Source organism: Macrotis lagotis, chromosome 1 (assembly GCF_037893015.1).
Source record: "Macrotis lagotis isolate mMagLag1 chromosome 1, bilby.v1.9.chrom.fasta, whole genome shotgun sequence".
NCBI lineage: Eukaryota > Metazoa > Chordata > Mammalia > Peramelemorphia > Peramelidae > Macrotis > Macrotis lagotis.
The window spans coordinates 478,043,444-478,060,443 of record NC_133658.1 but is presented as its reverse complement, the minus strand read 5'-3'; the positions used below and the strand labels follow the sequence as shown (position 1 = coordinate 478,060,443).

General features: G+C 39.8%; 1 protein-coding gene across 1 annotated transcript; it reads left to right on the top strand.

Moving 5' to 3' along the window:
- Positions 1–862: 862 nt before the first annotated feature.
- SHOX (SHOX homeobox) lies at positions 863–14,890 on the top strand. The gene is made up of 5 exons (XM_074213676.1): positions 863–1,246; positions 5,392–5,600; positions 10,443–10,500; positions 10,657–10,745; positions 13,778–14,890. Exons 1-5 carry the CDS (start codon positions 970–972, stop codon positions 14,021–14,023), a joined length of 879 nt encoding a protein of 292 aa, XP_074069777.1. The 5' UTR covers positions 863–969; the 3' UTR covers positions 14,024–14,890.
- Positions 14,891–17,000: the final 2,110 nt, after the last annotated feature.

The window sequence follows — 17,000 nt, the reverse complement described above, 5'->3', positions numbered from 1 at the left end:
TCCTCAGTCAGACCCAGCCGACTTGGTTTGCGATACATTGTTATTAAAACACATTTTAAAATCTTAAATTTCCCAGGCAACATCTTTGGGTGAGAAAATAGTAGCCACAAACCAGATTCTGTAATGCTTGCAATGCTTCTTAGATGACTCTGCGTGGAGGCACAGTAATCCGGACCTCAGTCTCAGAAACTTTCCTAACCGATAATCAAGGTTCATTTAGAAATTGGTGCTCCCTTTCTACCACATTTTGGTTGCTGACCAATTTGACAATTAAACACCCCTCCCCCGCAACACTCACGTACCCCCCCCCCCCCCAAACAAAACAAAACAAAACAACAAACCACGCCGGTATCGCCAGGATCGCAATAAAATCCTCATCTCCAACTTTTTATTAATTATCTCTTTTATTGCGCATCCCTTTCCTTGCTCCCTCGGCATCTATAAATTACATCGCAAGAAGACATTCTGAAAGACGTATTCTATTAACTAGATACGTTTTACTCACAGTGCTGGCTAGAAAGGACCTCCTTACAATCAATAAAGTCTTCCAATGACTTTCATTTCTGCAACCCATTTAGAGAATGCAGATACCTGTTTGGTTCGCTCTCGCCTTTCCCTTTTAAAATTTTTGATCTTTACCCCCCTTCGCCAAGGTGCAAGATGCCAAACAGTGATGAAATGAAAAGAAAGCCAATTGCTGGACTGGAGGTGGGGGAGAGATAGCTGCTAGGAGTCCGCCTGCGACTGTAGAGTAGTCAGTAATTGCTGGAGACAGGGAGAGCTGGGGGTTGGGCTGAGGTAGCCATGTATAAATAGTGTGATCTCAAATTGAAAGGCATAAATAACAGCAGGAGTGATCTAACCCTATACAGCCCATCTTCTACGTGCAAAAAAAAAAAGCGTGCAGAGGACAGCCAGATCTCCTACTGAAAACAAGTGGATCTCTGTGGATAAGATCACCGGGTAGCCATGGAAGAACTTACAGCTTTTGTATCGAAATCTTTTGACCAGAAAAGCAAAGAGGGCAGTAGCAGCGGCGGCAGCAGCGGCAGTAAGAAGGAGACTATCACATACAGGGAAGTTTTGGAGAGTGGGTTGGCTAGATCTCGGGAGCTGGGAAACTCTGATTCCAACCTTCAGGACATTACTGAGAGCAGCAACCATTGCCCAGTGCATCTTTTCAAAGACCATGTAGAGAGTGATAAGGACAAACTGAAGGAGTTCAGCACGGGCAGGGCTGCAGAAGGTAAGCGAGTGAGCCGGAGCTCGCGCCACCGGACCCCCTGCCGCCCGCGCCTCTTCGGGAAGCCTGCTTCTTGTGCTCTCTTTTCCCTCTTTCCGCGGGCGGGGAGGCCCCGGAGCTCCACAGATTACTTTAAATTAGATCTTAAACTTTATTAATTTAAATCTACGGCTCCAGCTGAAAGAACAAGCCAATCAATTGCACGTCTTTTTTGGAAGGAAGAAATGAAAGGAGGGAGGGGAACTAGCGATGGAGACAGGGAAAGAGGGAGAGAGAAAAAGGGGAAAAAAGGGAGGGGGATGAGAAGAGTAAGAGCAGAAAATGTGGATTTGATTTTTATAATGGGCTTCTTATTTGATAGTTAAAAATCAAAACTTTGTAGTTTTGGAATGAAGAGCAAGCGTTTATCTGACAAAAAAAATTAGATTTATTGTGGGGTGGTCAATTCGTAGATGCGTCTGGGGACTTTGCTCGTATGCGTGTATGTGTCCTGGGCGTAAATCCCTGTGCATTGAACCTAACATATATACATCGACTTGAATAATGTACACGCACATTTCTAACAATGCTGGACCCGTGGACACAATAATGATGTTTTTAAAACTCTCCGTGTACATTCGATATCTATATATCTATATCTACCTATATAGCTATATATTTGTATAGCTATCTATCTATATGCATATAGATAGATAGATGTAGGGTACTTTGTTTAGTCTGGGAGGTTTAAAAACAAACCTGCAAGATAGGCTTTTCAGCTTTGCTGGACATCACAATGCTTTCTTCTAGTAGAAAACTTTCTACTTTGGACCCGGAGGCTTTCACCTTGGAAATTTAGCTCTTTAAGACTCTTCGGAAAAGCCAGGCTGAATTAAGTGCAGGTGTCTGATTTAAAGAGATTAGAACAGTTGGAATGTGTTCTCTTTCACTGTATTTGCTTGAAACTCCATGGGCCTGAGGAAGCTAAGATCATGGAATCAGATAATCTTGTCAAACCTTAAATTTATCAGATCCAGGGCACCCCAGTCCTGTCGGATGTTCTCATCTTGTAAAACCTGGGTCAAAAGCAATTTCATCTTTATTTTCCCTAATCCTTTCTATTCAGAAAATGTTATTGGGGCAGGGGGAGAAATTTCCAAAAAAAAAAAAATTGAAAGTTTGAGAAAGTATCTTTTAAGCTAAACAGGTGTATTCCTAAAGAATGGATCATTTTATCTGATACTGTGATTTTTTTAATCATAAAGATATATTTCAAGCACTTTTTGAGCAGTAACAAGTTTTAAACTGTTATTTATAGATTGATTTTAAAATTTAAAAAAGAAACAGAGAATTACAGATTCATTTATTTGTATTTCTCTGCATAAAGAAAAAATGAGATTCATAATCATATCTTCTATGAGATATATAATCACTAAGACACTTTTGTCTCTGTTTATTTAAATCTTAAACTGAGTCCCCAAGGTTTCCAAACTGTTCAAAAGATCTGTACACCTTTATGAAGTTTTTATTTTGTTTCTTCCTGTCTTGAATTATAGAAAATAGGTATGCTGACTGCTATCAAGAAAGCTGTGCATGACTGTATATTTCCCTATTTAGGCATAGATCAATTTTAATTAATATACAGAGGAGTTTTCTTTAATGGAGACATGATTGGCTATTTAAATTCATCAAGGAGTTAATTCTAATTTCAAATCTTTATATTGGTCTTCCTTTGCAATCATTCCCCAGTGATTCTGTAGAAGGAATTGGCCCATTGATTCTTCCCTTCCTCCTATCTCCCTCCCATCTATGAAAGAGCAAAAGCAAAGCAGATTTCAGAATTAACTAGGTGGATTCGAGCTCCAATTGAAAGAGAGGGGGGAAAAAGAAGGAAGAAAATGAACGAGGGAGAAAGGAAGGAAGGAAAGAAGGATCTTTCCATAATTAATTTCAAGATTGCTATGTGAGCTATATTCTTTTATTTGCATAACTCAACTGAGTGAAAGGGTCTTGAGATTCAGGACTCAGCTGAATTGGGCAGGTTCTGGGGTGTTGTAGGTCTTTAAGACTAAGTAGAGACTGGATTGGTTTTCTGAAAAGCCCATGATAGGGTCACTTGATGACCGACCTCAGGAGCTGAATTTTCCTGCTGGGCATCACATTTTGGGATTCTAAAATGATCAAAATCAAAACTGAAACAAGAATAACTTTCCAGGAGCTCTCCTATTCCACCCTCACACCCCCAAGTACTCTATTGACAGCATTATTGACAGAAAATATTATATTGTTTAAAAATATAATCCTTTAAAGAGATTCCTTTGAGATTTTTCATTGATCTTTGAAGATCAATTCCCATGAAAAGTAACCTAAAGAAATTCCAAGGAAAGGCATCAATCAAATGTATGTGTGTGTGTGTGTGTGTGTGTGTGTGTGTGTGTGTGTTTGCCTATCTTCCCGTATTTTACTTTTTACTGAAGAAATTGAATACTGTTTATTCCAAAATTTTTATGCTTTCTAGAAAAGAGTGGAATTTAGGGCCACAGGTGAGACTTGGCCTTTTGAAGCTGTGGGGATTATCCACCTCCCTAATCAAAGAAAATCATGAAGATACTCAGTTGTAAGGAAAAGGATGACTCTTCTCTGCTCCTGGCTTTTAATTTATTGTTTTAGTGGGCATTTTCTTAATGAAATGTGGCACCCTGTCATCATACAAGACTTAAGAGAGAAAACCTAACACACACTTATTACATACTTGTTTTTATAGCTGGCATCCCTCTCACCTGAGAAGGATTTTTTCCTTGTATTATAAATACAAAGCTATTGTGTTTTTGAGACATGTTCAAAGCATTTTACAGGGAATGGGAAATAAATCCCAAAGAAAATGCATAAATATGGAAAAAATTACTCAGTTCTTGGTTCTCTATTAACAGATAAGCATGTACAGTTTTTTGGGGTACAAGGGAGTATATTTCTTGCTACATTAATAAATGGGGAGATATAAATGAGAGAGAAGAGAAAACAAAACAAAGCTAAAATTTACATCACCAACTCAAAGATCAATGGAAGAGGAATGTAGCTACTTTAGAGATTTCTCTATAAGAATTCTTTAAAATGGCTTAGAATCCCATAGAAATATGAATTTGGTTAAAGCAGTGAATAAATAGCTCTCAGCATCCCCCAGAGGTGAGGCTCTAGTTTAGTGTCTGTAAGTCTATGCATGGTCTGTTTTTTTTTTTTTTTAGGCTGCAATTGATTGCAGATGCTCTTTCCAAATTGTTCTTCTTCATTGGTATAGGCTTTTAGGTCTCAGACTCTTGACTGCCACCTCCTTTTCTCTGAGTTAGAACAGTGTAAGACTGCTTTGAAAAATTATGCCTATGACTCTATTCCTCTTTAAATTATGCATATTTATTTTTTGACTAAATTGTGATTTTAGGGCTTTAGGAAACTACATGAATGGGAATTCCTATACCAATGCAGAGAGGTTTCTTCTCTGCAACTTGGAGTCTAAGAGAGCTTGCTGGGAGCATTGAGAGGCTAAGTAGTTTGCCCAATGAATGTATGAGGTGAAAGTTGAATCCAGGGCTTCTGACTCACAATTCAGCTCGTATCTTTAACCCCTTAGCTATTGAAAATTCTATGCTAAGCATACATATGTACATAAACATATCTTAGATGATGTTTACAACTGCAAAGTGGATAATTAAGAAAATATTTAAGTCAAAGACTTATCTGTAATGTATAGATCATTACAGAAATGCCATCTTGCCCCCTTCTTTCTTTGCATGACATATCGCTTGTGTTCAAGTCATTTCATCTTTCTGAGCTTCCGTTCCTCACCTGTAAAATAAGAGGACTGGATTAGATGATCTCCAATATAAGTCCTACATGATCCTTTTTTGTTCTTAATAATTTTTTTAGCTAAGTGCCTTAGTAACCCACTTTTGTAAACCTAGCCTACCTACCTCCCCTACTCCCTCACTCTTCTGAAGAGAAATTAGGAATTTGGAGAATAATTAGAGTAGGTGTAAAAATGAACTGGAGAGTGGTGCAGAGGCGGGTGGTGTGGTTGTAGTGGTGGGGGATATTCCCCGAGAGAAAGAACTTTTTGAAACACTGAGGGGAAAAAAAGCTTTATATTCCCACCTCCCCCACCTCCCTTCTGGCAGGGATCTACGAATGCAAAGAGAAGAGAGAAGATGTGAAATCTGAAGATGAGGATGGACAGACCAAGCTGAAGCAGAGAAGAAGCCGAACCAATTTCACCTTAGAGCAGCTGAATGAGTTGGAAAGACTTTTTGATGAGACTCACTATCCAGATGCCTTTATGAGGGAGGAGCTGAGCCAGAGACTGGGACTTTCTGAAGCTAGAGTGCAGGTAAGTCTTATGGGTTTCAGGGAATGCTTTCTCACCTGGGCTGTTTTTCAACAGTCTAGAGAGTCCTTCTCCTGGTCAATCCTTGGTCTGTTCATAACCTCCCTGGCTGCAAATGAGGTCAGAACACTTGAAAGCTATCATCTGAATTGGGGGTGTATGTATGTATGTATGTAATTGATCTATCTATCCATCTATCTATCTCTCATCTGTTATTGTATCCCTTTTCTCTCCCCCCCCCCCCCCCGGTTTGCTTTATGTGGTGCTAATTTTGACTTGAATTTTGGAGATAGAAGACCACATGAAGGAGTGGACTGGAGTGAGGAAAAATAATATGTGAATGGACACTTCCTTTGAGATAGGCTGACATTTGTCCTCCTTTCATTCCTTAGACTGTCAAGAATTCAGTTATTCTTTTACCCCACAACTATTTTTTTTCCACCACCCCCCTTCCCTGCCTCCTTTCTTCTTGCCCCTTACCCACTCCTCTAGGGTGTGATGGGATAGCAGAAAATACTTGGCATATTGAAAAGCTAGTCTGTGTGGTCTCTTTGGGACCGGATTATCCAGAGTCGGGGTGGGGACTAGAAGGGTCCCCATCTGACTCCCAGAGCTGGCTCATGAATTCATACCACCCCATCTGGTAGGTTACATATTCTCCAGCATTAGAAAAGGCAAATTGGATGTATACACACACACACACATATATACATATATACATGCATGCATGTATACATGTGAGTATATATGTATATAAAATAAATATTTTTTTTGCACTGTTTAATGTCGGAAAAGTCCATTTTGGTTTTGAATGCACTTTATTTGAATTGTTGCTCCAGAAGGTTAGAATCTGTCTTTCGCTTTGTCTCTAATTTTCCTGAGGGAAAACTGAAGGGCGAGGAAGACAGGAGGCCAAGGAAAGCCTGTAAAACCTGGTATAAGTTTCAAATAAAAGGAAATTGAATCAGATCAGTTTGTGTTGTGGGACCCAGAAGGAGCACAGAACTTTCCAAGAGCGTCTTTTCAGTCTATGGCTTGTTATTTGTCCAATACATTTAAATAATGTCTTTCTCCCTACCTTTTGAAAGAAAATAAGATGCCTCTATAAGTAGCAATTTATAAAAAAATAATATTGAATATCTCCCAAAAGAAGTCTTGTATCCCTTCCCAATTTCTTTCTGGCCTATCATCCCTCTCATCTTTTCAAGAGTTATCTACATAAATGGCATATCCAGCTTAAATAAATCGTTCCTCCAGGCACTTTACTGAGCTAGTGCTGTTAGCTTTTCTCAGCGGTGGTTAAAATAATCCTTCTGTATAAAAACAAGTAGGGAAAAGATCCCATGTAGACTATATTTCCTAGCAAGGGACCTTTGCAGGGGGAATAGTGCAGTGGGTGGGAGGGAGGGAGGAGGCTGAGGGAATGGGACATACATGTTGGCCTATATTCTCAGGAAAGATTGATCTAACAGCACCATATAAATTAATGAAAAGATTAAACTTTTGCTGAAGGGGACATCAACTTTTATGTCATCTCCCAGTATCTTCTGCTTGGGATCTGTAATATCTTCCAGGCCTTGATGTACTGTTTCTATAAAAATAAATTACTTGTAATTTAATTCTGCACTCTTTCTTTCAGTGGTTTATTACTGAGTAGCACCTTAACAGGATGTTCATAGTTACAGAAAATTGGTTCCTGAAGTCCTTACAGGTCTTGGAAAACCCTAAAATAAAAAGAAGGGGGGGATGTGTAGCTATTGATTCAGGTGTGAATTAAAAAATTAACTACTGTAAATAAAAATACATTGAAATCTAAAAGAATAATTGTTGTTTGTTGGTCATAAAGGAATCACATAATAATGATGAGGAAAAGGCAGAAAGTACTCATAACATTCATTAATTGAAATATATATTGAATGGTGAAATGGTTGGGGGTTTAGGGGAGGGCAGAAACCAATAATGGGAAGAAGAAAAGAACTATATTTTAATACGATCTGAATTGTTTTATAATCCTTTTCTGTACAGCCTGTCCCTTGTTGTTAAAGGATATAGTTTCAATTTAGTGTGGAAATTTGCTGTAAATAAATTGAGGCTCCTATGGTAGCTGGTCCTTATTAACCTTTTATTTTTAGTGTTGTACTGGAAACTCATATCACCCAGCTGTCAGGGTTATAATTGAAAGTTATGAGACCATAGTGAGGAGCAGGCGGTAATTCAATTACAACAAATATCTTTGGGTTTATGGTGCAGGGCTAAATTAAATGTCATTATTCACTGTCTCTAATGGAAATCAAAAGGAAATCAGATTAGAGCATTTGTGAAAGAAATCACTGAGTGGTCCTTAATGAAGAAATAACTGTCTAAACCAGTGTACTGTGCTTTACTTAGCATATTCATGACTAATTGGAATTGATCGTGAATCACACCAAGCCTGATTTATTATCGCTTAACGCAGTGGCTAATTCATCACTTTTATTTCCCATAATCTTATTTTTTTTTCTTTGGCTGTTGGAAAAGTGAGCTTTGCTTTCTAGATTTAAATATGGCTCTGTTTTTGAAAATCGTAGAAGTTGCTCAAATGTTGCTTCTCTCTTCTCTATCCCCCAACCTATACAAATGCCATTAAAATAATATTCATCCTCAGGATTAATTTCATATAATAATCACCTAGAAAAGGGATATTGAAAAAACCAAAACCAAAAGCAGATATTTTATAAAGATAAGTAATGTTCAATGGGATAAAAAAAAAAAACTGGGGTGTGATTCTCAGGGCATCATGATAAAACTTTCCTTGTAGCTCCCTAGAACCCTGGGGGAGAAAGTCTCCACTCTGTTCAGACTTGTGGGTAGGTCCTTCCAAGGCGCACACCTCAGTGAAGATTGAGACAACCTTCTATAAGTACAACGAATGAAAAGTTCAGGTTACTGTTTTGAATCAGACTTCAGAGTCTTCTGAACAGTTCAAGATTTGCTGAGATTTAACTGAGATGCAGACGGCTTAGCATTATTCGGGAGATCAGTTAGTGTTCCGGTGGTTCAGAAAGGGCTGTCGGAAAAAAGCATTTTCAGCCCAGCGAAGGCACTGAAGTACCCTGGGTAATTAATGCCTTCGGAAGCCTTTCTTTGCACTAATTACTCCGTTGTAAATGACCATCATTAAGGCAATTGAAGAAAGCTTGGAGGGGAAAGCCGCTGTAGGAAGTGCAGTTAGTATTAATTAACCGTGTGATCGCTTGGCAAGGGTAAAAACATCAAAGGTTGGAGGTGTTTATTTAACTTCAGATTTTATCTGTGATGGAAGTTAATGTTTGTCCATAACCCTGAGCTTTGTAAGAGGAAGGGTGGGGCAGTGGGAGGTGCGTGCGTGCTGTGTGTTCTTCTCTGTGTGTGTGTGTGTGTGTGTGTGTGTGTGTGTGTGTGTGTGTGTGTATGTGTGTAGGAATTAGAGAAGTAAAGAGAAGGCCCCCTCGGGAACTCATTTCAAAACCTTTAGACCAAATTTGCAAAATAAACAATTACAGTTGTAAGGAGACAATTTTAAAAAAGGTAACAATTTTATATGGCCTAAGATGATGTGAAACAGATTAAACAAAAAGGCAATCGAAAGTGTTTTTTTAAAAAGTAGCTTTGGTTATTGGAATAAGGCCAACCTTTATTGGATCACTCATATTTTCCTCTTAATGACCCCTTACTTGGATGAAATTCGTTAGTTTTTTAAAAAGGAGTGTGTCAAAAAGTCATTGGAAGAACTTTGTATCACTGTTGAGGACTGAAGGGAGAATTCGTCTTCCCTTCCACAACCTCTCCCACCCCCCACCCCACAACCCGCAAGTATTTGATTCTCGGGTTGCTCCATTGCTATTTACACTTGCGTTCAAATCTCCACCTGATCCTAAATGGGATCCTAAAAACTTGAGCTGGACACTGACAGCCAAGTTGTAGATAAAGTTAGAAGTGAAGTTTGTTGGATTTGGTCCGGAGTATTCTCTGTTTTCTCTTGTGGTGTTACTGAGGCTATTTTCTTTTCTTCTCGTTCCTTGATTAGCAACAACTTAACTTCTCTGGCTTGGGGAAATCAGATCCAAAAAAATTTTTTTGGAGATCACCCCTTCCTTTTTTCCTTTCCTTTCCTTTCCTTTCCTTTCCTTTCCTTTCCTTTCCTTTCCTTTCCTTTCCTTTCCTTCCCTTCCCTTCCCTTTCCTTTCCTTTCCTTTCCTTTCCTTTCCTTTCCTTTCCTTTCCTTTCCTTCCTTTTCCTTTCCTTTCCTTTCCTTTCCTTTCCTTTCCTTTCCTTTCCTTTCCTTTCCTTTCCTTTCCTTTCCTTTTTCCTTTTTCCTTTTTCCTTTTTCCTTTTTCCTTTTTCCTTTTTCCTTTCCTTTTTCCTTTCCTTTCCTTTCCTTTCCTTTCCTTTCCTTTCCTTTCCTTTCCTTTCCTTTCCTTTCCTTTCCTTTCCTTTCCTTTCTTTTTCCTTTCCTTTCCTTTTTCCTTTCCTTTCCTTTTTCCTTTCCTTTTTTTTCCTTTCCTTTCCTTTCCTTTCCTTTCTCTTTCTGAGGATCAAGGTCAATGTCTTTTTATATTAAAACAGAAAGAAACTAGCCAATACCATGTAGTAAATCGGGAGGGAGAACGAATCTGAGAATGACTGGAGCCAATTGACTGGAACTCTTTGAAACCAAAGGGTAAAAAACCTCCAGAGTCGAAGCATTCACGTGTGTGCGTATGACTCTGTTTGTATATGCTTGTGTGGGTGCGCATGTGTGTTGATTTCTTCTTTCTTCATTATGTTTATATGTCCACTTTCACATTGTCCCCTTGCCCTCAGGACCTGTCTATTCCTTTTTTGCAGGTCTGGTTTCAAAATCGAAGAGCTAAATGCCGAAAGCAAGAGAATCAGATGCACAAGGGTGAGTGATTGAGAGTGGTTCAGGAGTTTCAAAAACCCTCAGCTTGGGGCAGGGAGGGCAAGGAGGGCTGATGGGATTGGTATGTCCAGAGAAGGGGGCTAGCGAATCTGGGAAGATGGAGGTTGCTGATCTGGCACTTATCATTTTTTTTCCCAGGTGTTATTTTGGGAACTGCAAGCCACTTAGACGCCTGCAGGGTAGCCCCTTACGTTAATATGGGAGCTCTGAGGATGCCTTTCCAACAGGTAGTTCGTTTTTCTTCCTTTTAAATCTTTGTCTCTTTGCTTTTTCTCTCTTTCCTTTCCCCATTTCCTTCTCTCTCCTCCGGTTACCCCCTCTTCTTACTTCTCAGTTTGCCGTCTAAAGAAAGGAAGTGAGACACTTTTTACAAGTGTCATTTATATACAAGTTGGCACGTTTTAAAATCACGCTATAAAACTTCAGAAGTTACCTCTGGAGGGGAAAGAAAAACCCCCCAAACCAAACTAAAAACAACAAAAATAAAAAAAAAATCCCACCCTTCTACGAACCACTTCCCCCAACCTTGTCTTTATAGGCAAAAACAGAGGAGAAATCAGGGAAGTATGTGGGGGTGGGGGGAAAGGAAGTGTGGAGGCCAATTGGAGGCCTTGACAAATAAGGTCTTGGCTTTCCTAGGGGGAACAGAACAGATCTTGAAAGAGATTCTTTAGTTTTAATTTATTTAGAATAGCGTTGCGTTAGCCTCAAGCAACCTTCATTCTGAAACTAAGAGAGTTGCTTGGGAGAAGTAAAGCCCTCTGGTTAGTGAAATCATGCAGGTGCTGGGGGTCCCCTGAACTGCCTAGTGATCCAACCAGAGTATGGGGCGCTCTTCTTGTATAATTTAGCTTCTTTACTCTGGCTAAATCCAGTGGAAGAACAATTTAACCAAGAGGAAAAGCAACCCAGGAGGCAAAGAAAACAAGGATATATATGTGTGTGTGTGTGTGTGTATGTGTATATATATATATATATATATATGTATGTATATATGAAAGATTGAAATATTTGTTTAGCAGAAACACAAAACCAAGAATCATTCTTGTCCCCATTCTTTTTCCTCTAATAAGATGGGAAGAGGAGAGAAAAAGGGACACTTTTTTGTCCCCTAGGATTTTGGGCAGAGAGGTAGGCTGAAATCTGAGGTCTTGGATTTCTTTGGATTAGATAGTCGAAAAAGAAAAGGTTTCCCACCTAGTCTACCCCACAGCAAGTCTTTTAGGGATGGGGCGGGGGGAGAGAATTGACTATGAATAATTGGGCGTCCTTTTTTCACAGCGAGGTGGTTGGTCTGGGACCTTCTTTCAGAAGCTGAAGAATGAGAGAACTGTGTGTATAGGCTATGCAGCTCTGCACATTCTCCCCCCCCCCCTTTTACTCTTCACATTGGGGATGGGGGAATAAATCTGCAGGAGGTGTGAGTGCAAGTAATAATATTATTATTTTTTTGAGGAAAAAATTTAGTCTTAGCTCTAGTGTCCCAACATGGAGTGTGTGTGTGTGGGGGGGGGGGGGGCTGAGCCCCACCTTTTATTTCCTCCTGTCCTAGGTTGGAGCAAAAACGAATTGGTCGAAAGAATAGAATATTTAAGATGGTAGAAATTATGCCCCCCTCTTTTTGAGAGGGCAAGGATTGAAATTTATATTTGGATCCTAAAGGAGACTGAAATCAGTTTGTCCAATCCCATATGTTTGTGGAGGTGAAGGAAGGTCCAAAGTAAACAGTAACTATTGGTCCCTTATAAAAGGTTAAAGAGTTTTTAGAAAGGTATAAATAAACAGCCCTGGAAAAAATGCTATTTAACACTTGCTGACTCTGAAGACCAGAAGGCAGCTCAGTTCTGAAATTTTATTTAACTGTAATGCCTTCATCCCCCTCCCCCTACTTTGGGTTCTCAGTCTCTATTTCTATCCCTGTCTCTTGCTATCTCCCCTCATTTATAAAGAACGTACTTTTCTTCTTATCCCCTTAACTCTTACCCCCCCCCCCCCCCCCCAGGGAGCATTCAAATCAGCCTCTAGCTTTAGCTTTGTGTCTTTATTACCTGTGTAGCTCGAGATTGTTCGCCATTCACCTCCCAGTTTATGCATTCCATGCTTGGCCTGACTCTGGAGACCGAATTTTCAGCATTAATAAGAACATGGCTTACCGTGTCCAGCTAGGTAGCACCTAATTCCCTGACCCAGGAGCTAGCTAATCTATGTGGTGGAGAGTAGTACACAGGGGTTCTATTCCCCTAATTGCCCTTGGATGTGGTGTGTTGCAGCCCAAAGTGATTTGGTAAAACTTTAATTCGAAGATCAGACTCCTGCTGACTCAGGCCTATCCGCTTCCAATCCGTCTGCTGAGGACACTGACCCAGCAAAGTGGAGAAGTGAATTTTGCCATGGGGCTAATCTCTAGCCACTGATGAGGTTGAAATGTCAAAAGGTCAAAGAAAGTGAAAGTTGGGTTTTCAACCAGACACAGTCCCTCTGGGGCTGTGCCCTTGGTTCCTCACCTCCCCCAGACTTACGAAAGTACATCCTGGGAGGGCAGGCGGCAAAGCAGGGATTCAGCCTACTTTACCTTTTACCATCTAATACCTCCGCAGAATCAGTCATTGCCTACCTCATCGGTTCTTTTTTCGGGGGTTTGTCTGAGACCTGGAGGTTAGCCACGGTCTGACACAGATTTATAAGAGTGCAGCGACCTTTTCTTTTCCTGCCAGGGGACTTGGCAAACCCCAGTCTCCAGGGGGAGGGGAAGGTTTTGTTTTTTGGTTTTTTGCTTTCCTGATAGAGGGACCCCCAACTGGTTAATGAAAAGGCATTTCCCTGAGAAGTTTCATCTTCATTATCAAAGTTAAACAGAATTGAGACCTTTCTTGACAACACTTTTTTGGGGGGGCGGGGGAAGAGATAACATTCCTTCAGTAATTTGAACGACTCCTCCCCCCCCCCCCCATCGCATCTTCGGTTATAGTTAAACAACTGGGCTCTCTAAAACGAGATATAACCACGGATGTGGAGGCAGGGGAGTCTGTGGGTCTCAGTTTTCTCACCTGTACAAGTGTGGTGGGGTGAAGTAGATGGCCCCTTTCAGTTGCGAAGTTCTATTATTTTCTACCTCTCCCTCCACTTTTCTGGGAGCCTCTTGGGAGAAAGGGATGAAGTACGGGATGGAAAGTGGGTGCTCCTTTTCTCTTCCCGTAAGCTTATCTGTCCACTGTTTCTCCTCCTCGAATGCCCCCTCCACATCTCCCCCTCCTCGCAGGTCCAGGCCCAGCTGCAGTTGGAAGGCGTGGCCCACGCGCACCCTCACCTGCATCCCCATTTGGCTGCCCACGCCCCCTATCTGATGTTCCCGCCGCCTCCCTTCGGGCTCCCAATCGCCTCCTTGGCGGAGTCAGCCTCCGCCGCCGCCGTGGTGGCCGCCGCGGCCAAGAGCAACAGCAAAAACTCGAGCATCGCCGACCTGCGACTCAAGGCTCGGAAACACGCCGAGGCCCTGGGGCTCTGACCCCCCGCGCCACGCGTGACACGGGACGGACTGGGACCCCCTCCACCCCTTCTCTTCTCTCTCGCTTTGTCCTCCCTTCTCTTCGCCAAGCGCCAGCAGCACCGAAGACTCGCCCCCCCCTCGCGCCCCCTCGGCCCTCTCCCCATTTGGTTCTCCCTTCATTCCTAATGTCCTGGCCTGGGCTCAACCATCGACTTTTTATTCCTGAAAGGCCCCACCGAGTGCTTTGAGAGACTCGAGGTCCCAGGAGGGCGCGCTCTGAACCCGAAAGGCTCCTCACTAACGCTGGACCCAAGTTGGTTCCGAAGAGTTTAGGCTCCAGCATCTCTCCTCTCTGGCGCTTGGTGCTCTTAATACAGTTAAAAGCGGGAGGCATTGATGGACCTGAAATCAACCTCAATCCTAATTAAGAGTCATCTTATTTAAAATAAAATACACTAAAACAAAACAAATAAAAAAACCTTCACAGAGACTTCCGGGAAAATAAGTAGGTGGTAGGCAGGAGGGACCCAACAAAAATCCTAAATGATACTAATCTGTGAACATTGGGACTTTGGGATTTTGACCCTGGCAAAATTGATCACATCAGCATTACTCATCTTCTGCTGTCAGTTTTGCTACCCTGTGCATGTGTCTAACTAAACACATTTTGAAGATCATAAAATATATTAAACAAAAGATCCTTGGGGCTGGTCTCCATTAAAGATGACATTTCTTTGTTGCCAACAGTATTATTTCACTGCCATGAATATCTTCCATCACTGAAGAGCTGCAGCAGAACTGGTTTGAATTTAAATGTGGAATTTCAGATCTGAGGCAAGAGGCAGTATTTTCCTTTCCAGAAAAAAAAAATGAAAAGAAAAAAAAAGCAGCAATAACAAAATGTGTCTCTCAAATGGTTACATCCTTTGAAGAGGGGTGGGTGGTGGGTGGGAAGAAAGACCTGAATTGCTGAAGCTATAACCATTAGTGATGACTTGAATTATGGGAACAATATTAATGCACAATTTGACCCCATATTACTGGAACTAGTTGAGATGCATTGTGCCATAGGAACAGGTTAACTTTCTAATTTTGCAAATATTTGAATATTGAATTGACATTTTGCTGTTTTACAGAATTCAGAAACAAATGACTTACATAAAAAGATGGACATATGGTTTTAAGGCATAATACTGATGCAGCATTAATTTTAGTGAAATGCAATTATGTGCAGTAAAGTGCAATACTGTAAATATTATAGATTTTAAAAATAGCCGTATGTTCTTACTCTGTCAATATCCAACTTTGCAAGAAAGATCACCTAGTTCTTGATGCTCAGGCATGAAGAACTGGGGTATTTGCAGTTCTTTGCCAAAATGACAGTTAGATTCTCTAGAAGTGGTTAAAATGATATGTATTACATATGGGAAAAGATGGATGCCATGATCCCTAGTCCAATTAACGTGCCATATTTCTGGGAAGAAAGCTGAAAAGCTATTTATAACTTTTTTTCCAATAATTTTTAAGTAAGAGAGTAATGTTTTGTAGTGGTAGGCAATTCCAGTATTTTTTTTTATTTTATTTTATTCTTTTGGCCAATACTATAGACACCAAATAGTAACTTGTCTTAGCAGATAGTATAAAATGGAGGGAAAAAAAAATCTCTTGAAATGATGTAACCAAAGTGTCTGAGTTTCCAAATCATGCACTTGATTTTTGTGTAATTTTATTTCAATCAATTTATTCTGTTCTGTTTATTGAGAGAGCAGTACTGGACTTGTCTACCTCTAACAAGATGTCTATTTTTTGCCTTAGTCATCAAGGCCTGCATTGATGAAAGCTTATCCTCTAATAGTGGTGCCCTTAGGCCTCTTTTAATATAAAATATATATATATATATATATATATATATATATATATGTATATGCCATTTAGTTACCTGGCAATACCATTGGCATTTGCTGAAGTTCGATTTCAACTGTTTTCATAAGGTAGGGCTTGATACATTTAATCTTTCCAATTTAGTCATTTATTTTTTTCAATTTAGTCATTTATAAGGTTCTTCTATCCCTGCTGATTTAATATTTCCCATAATCAAATTTTCCAAAACTTAAAGGCTGATTATACACCTACTCATTATGGTTGAAAAGTAGGTACGTTTTGAAAAATTTTAAGTCTCATCTTTTCTTTTTACTTTGTCAAGACCATATGCCCCTTTGTGTGTCTGTGTGTGTGTGTGTGTGTGTGTGTGTGTGTGTGTGTCTGTGTGTGTGTACACATTTACCTTTTTATTTGAATAGACTCCTACTAAAGCTTGGCAGAGAGAAATCAGAAAAAAATACCATTTAAACTCATGTAACTTGAAAAGAAGCATTATTATTTATACTAATATAGAACTCATATTGTACAACTATTTTTCTCTCTTTTTTTAAAAGCAACCACCTTCACCCTAGAACTTTTTATTTAAATATGAGACAAAAGAAAGGAATTTACTTAAGCTGAAACTCCTTTAAATTCAGAAATACTTCTTGAGATTCATGCTATATCTAGTTGAAGTAATAATACTATTTTCACACTTTGTAAATGTTGGAAAGAAGATTCAAAAATGTTTTCCTAAACTGAAAGTTTTAAAAGTTTTATATAACCATATTCCTTCCCCAAAGAGAAAACCCATACCCACTTACACACACACACACACACACACACACACACACATAAAGTCTGAATCTACAAAATGGAATTGTCTAGAGCTTCTAGTTCTTTGAGTCATGAAACTTAAGGCCAACTAATCAATGATGTCCTGTTGGACATCATATAAACATCCTGTTTATAAGTCTAATAACTAAATTGTTTTTATTAGATGTTTTTGAAATTAATGTCTAAATAAGAATATTAATAAGTCAATCTGATTTATTTTTTCCATTATTGGCTCATGTAATATGTAATATTGCCAAAGTTTATCAAATGGAAAAAATTTAGGGGAAAAAAATGAGTC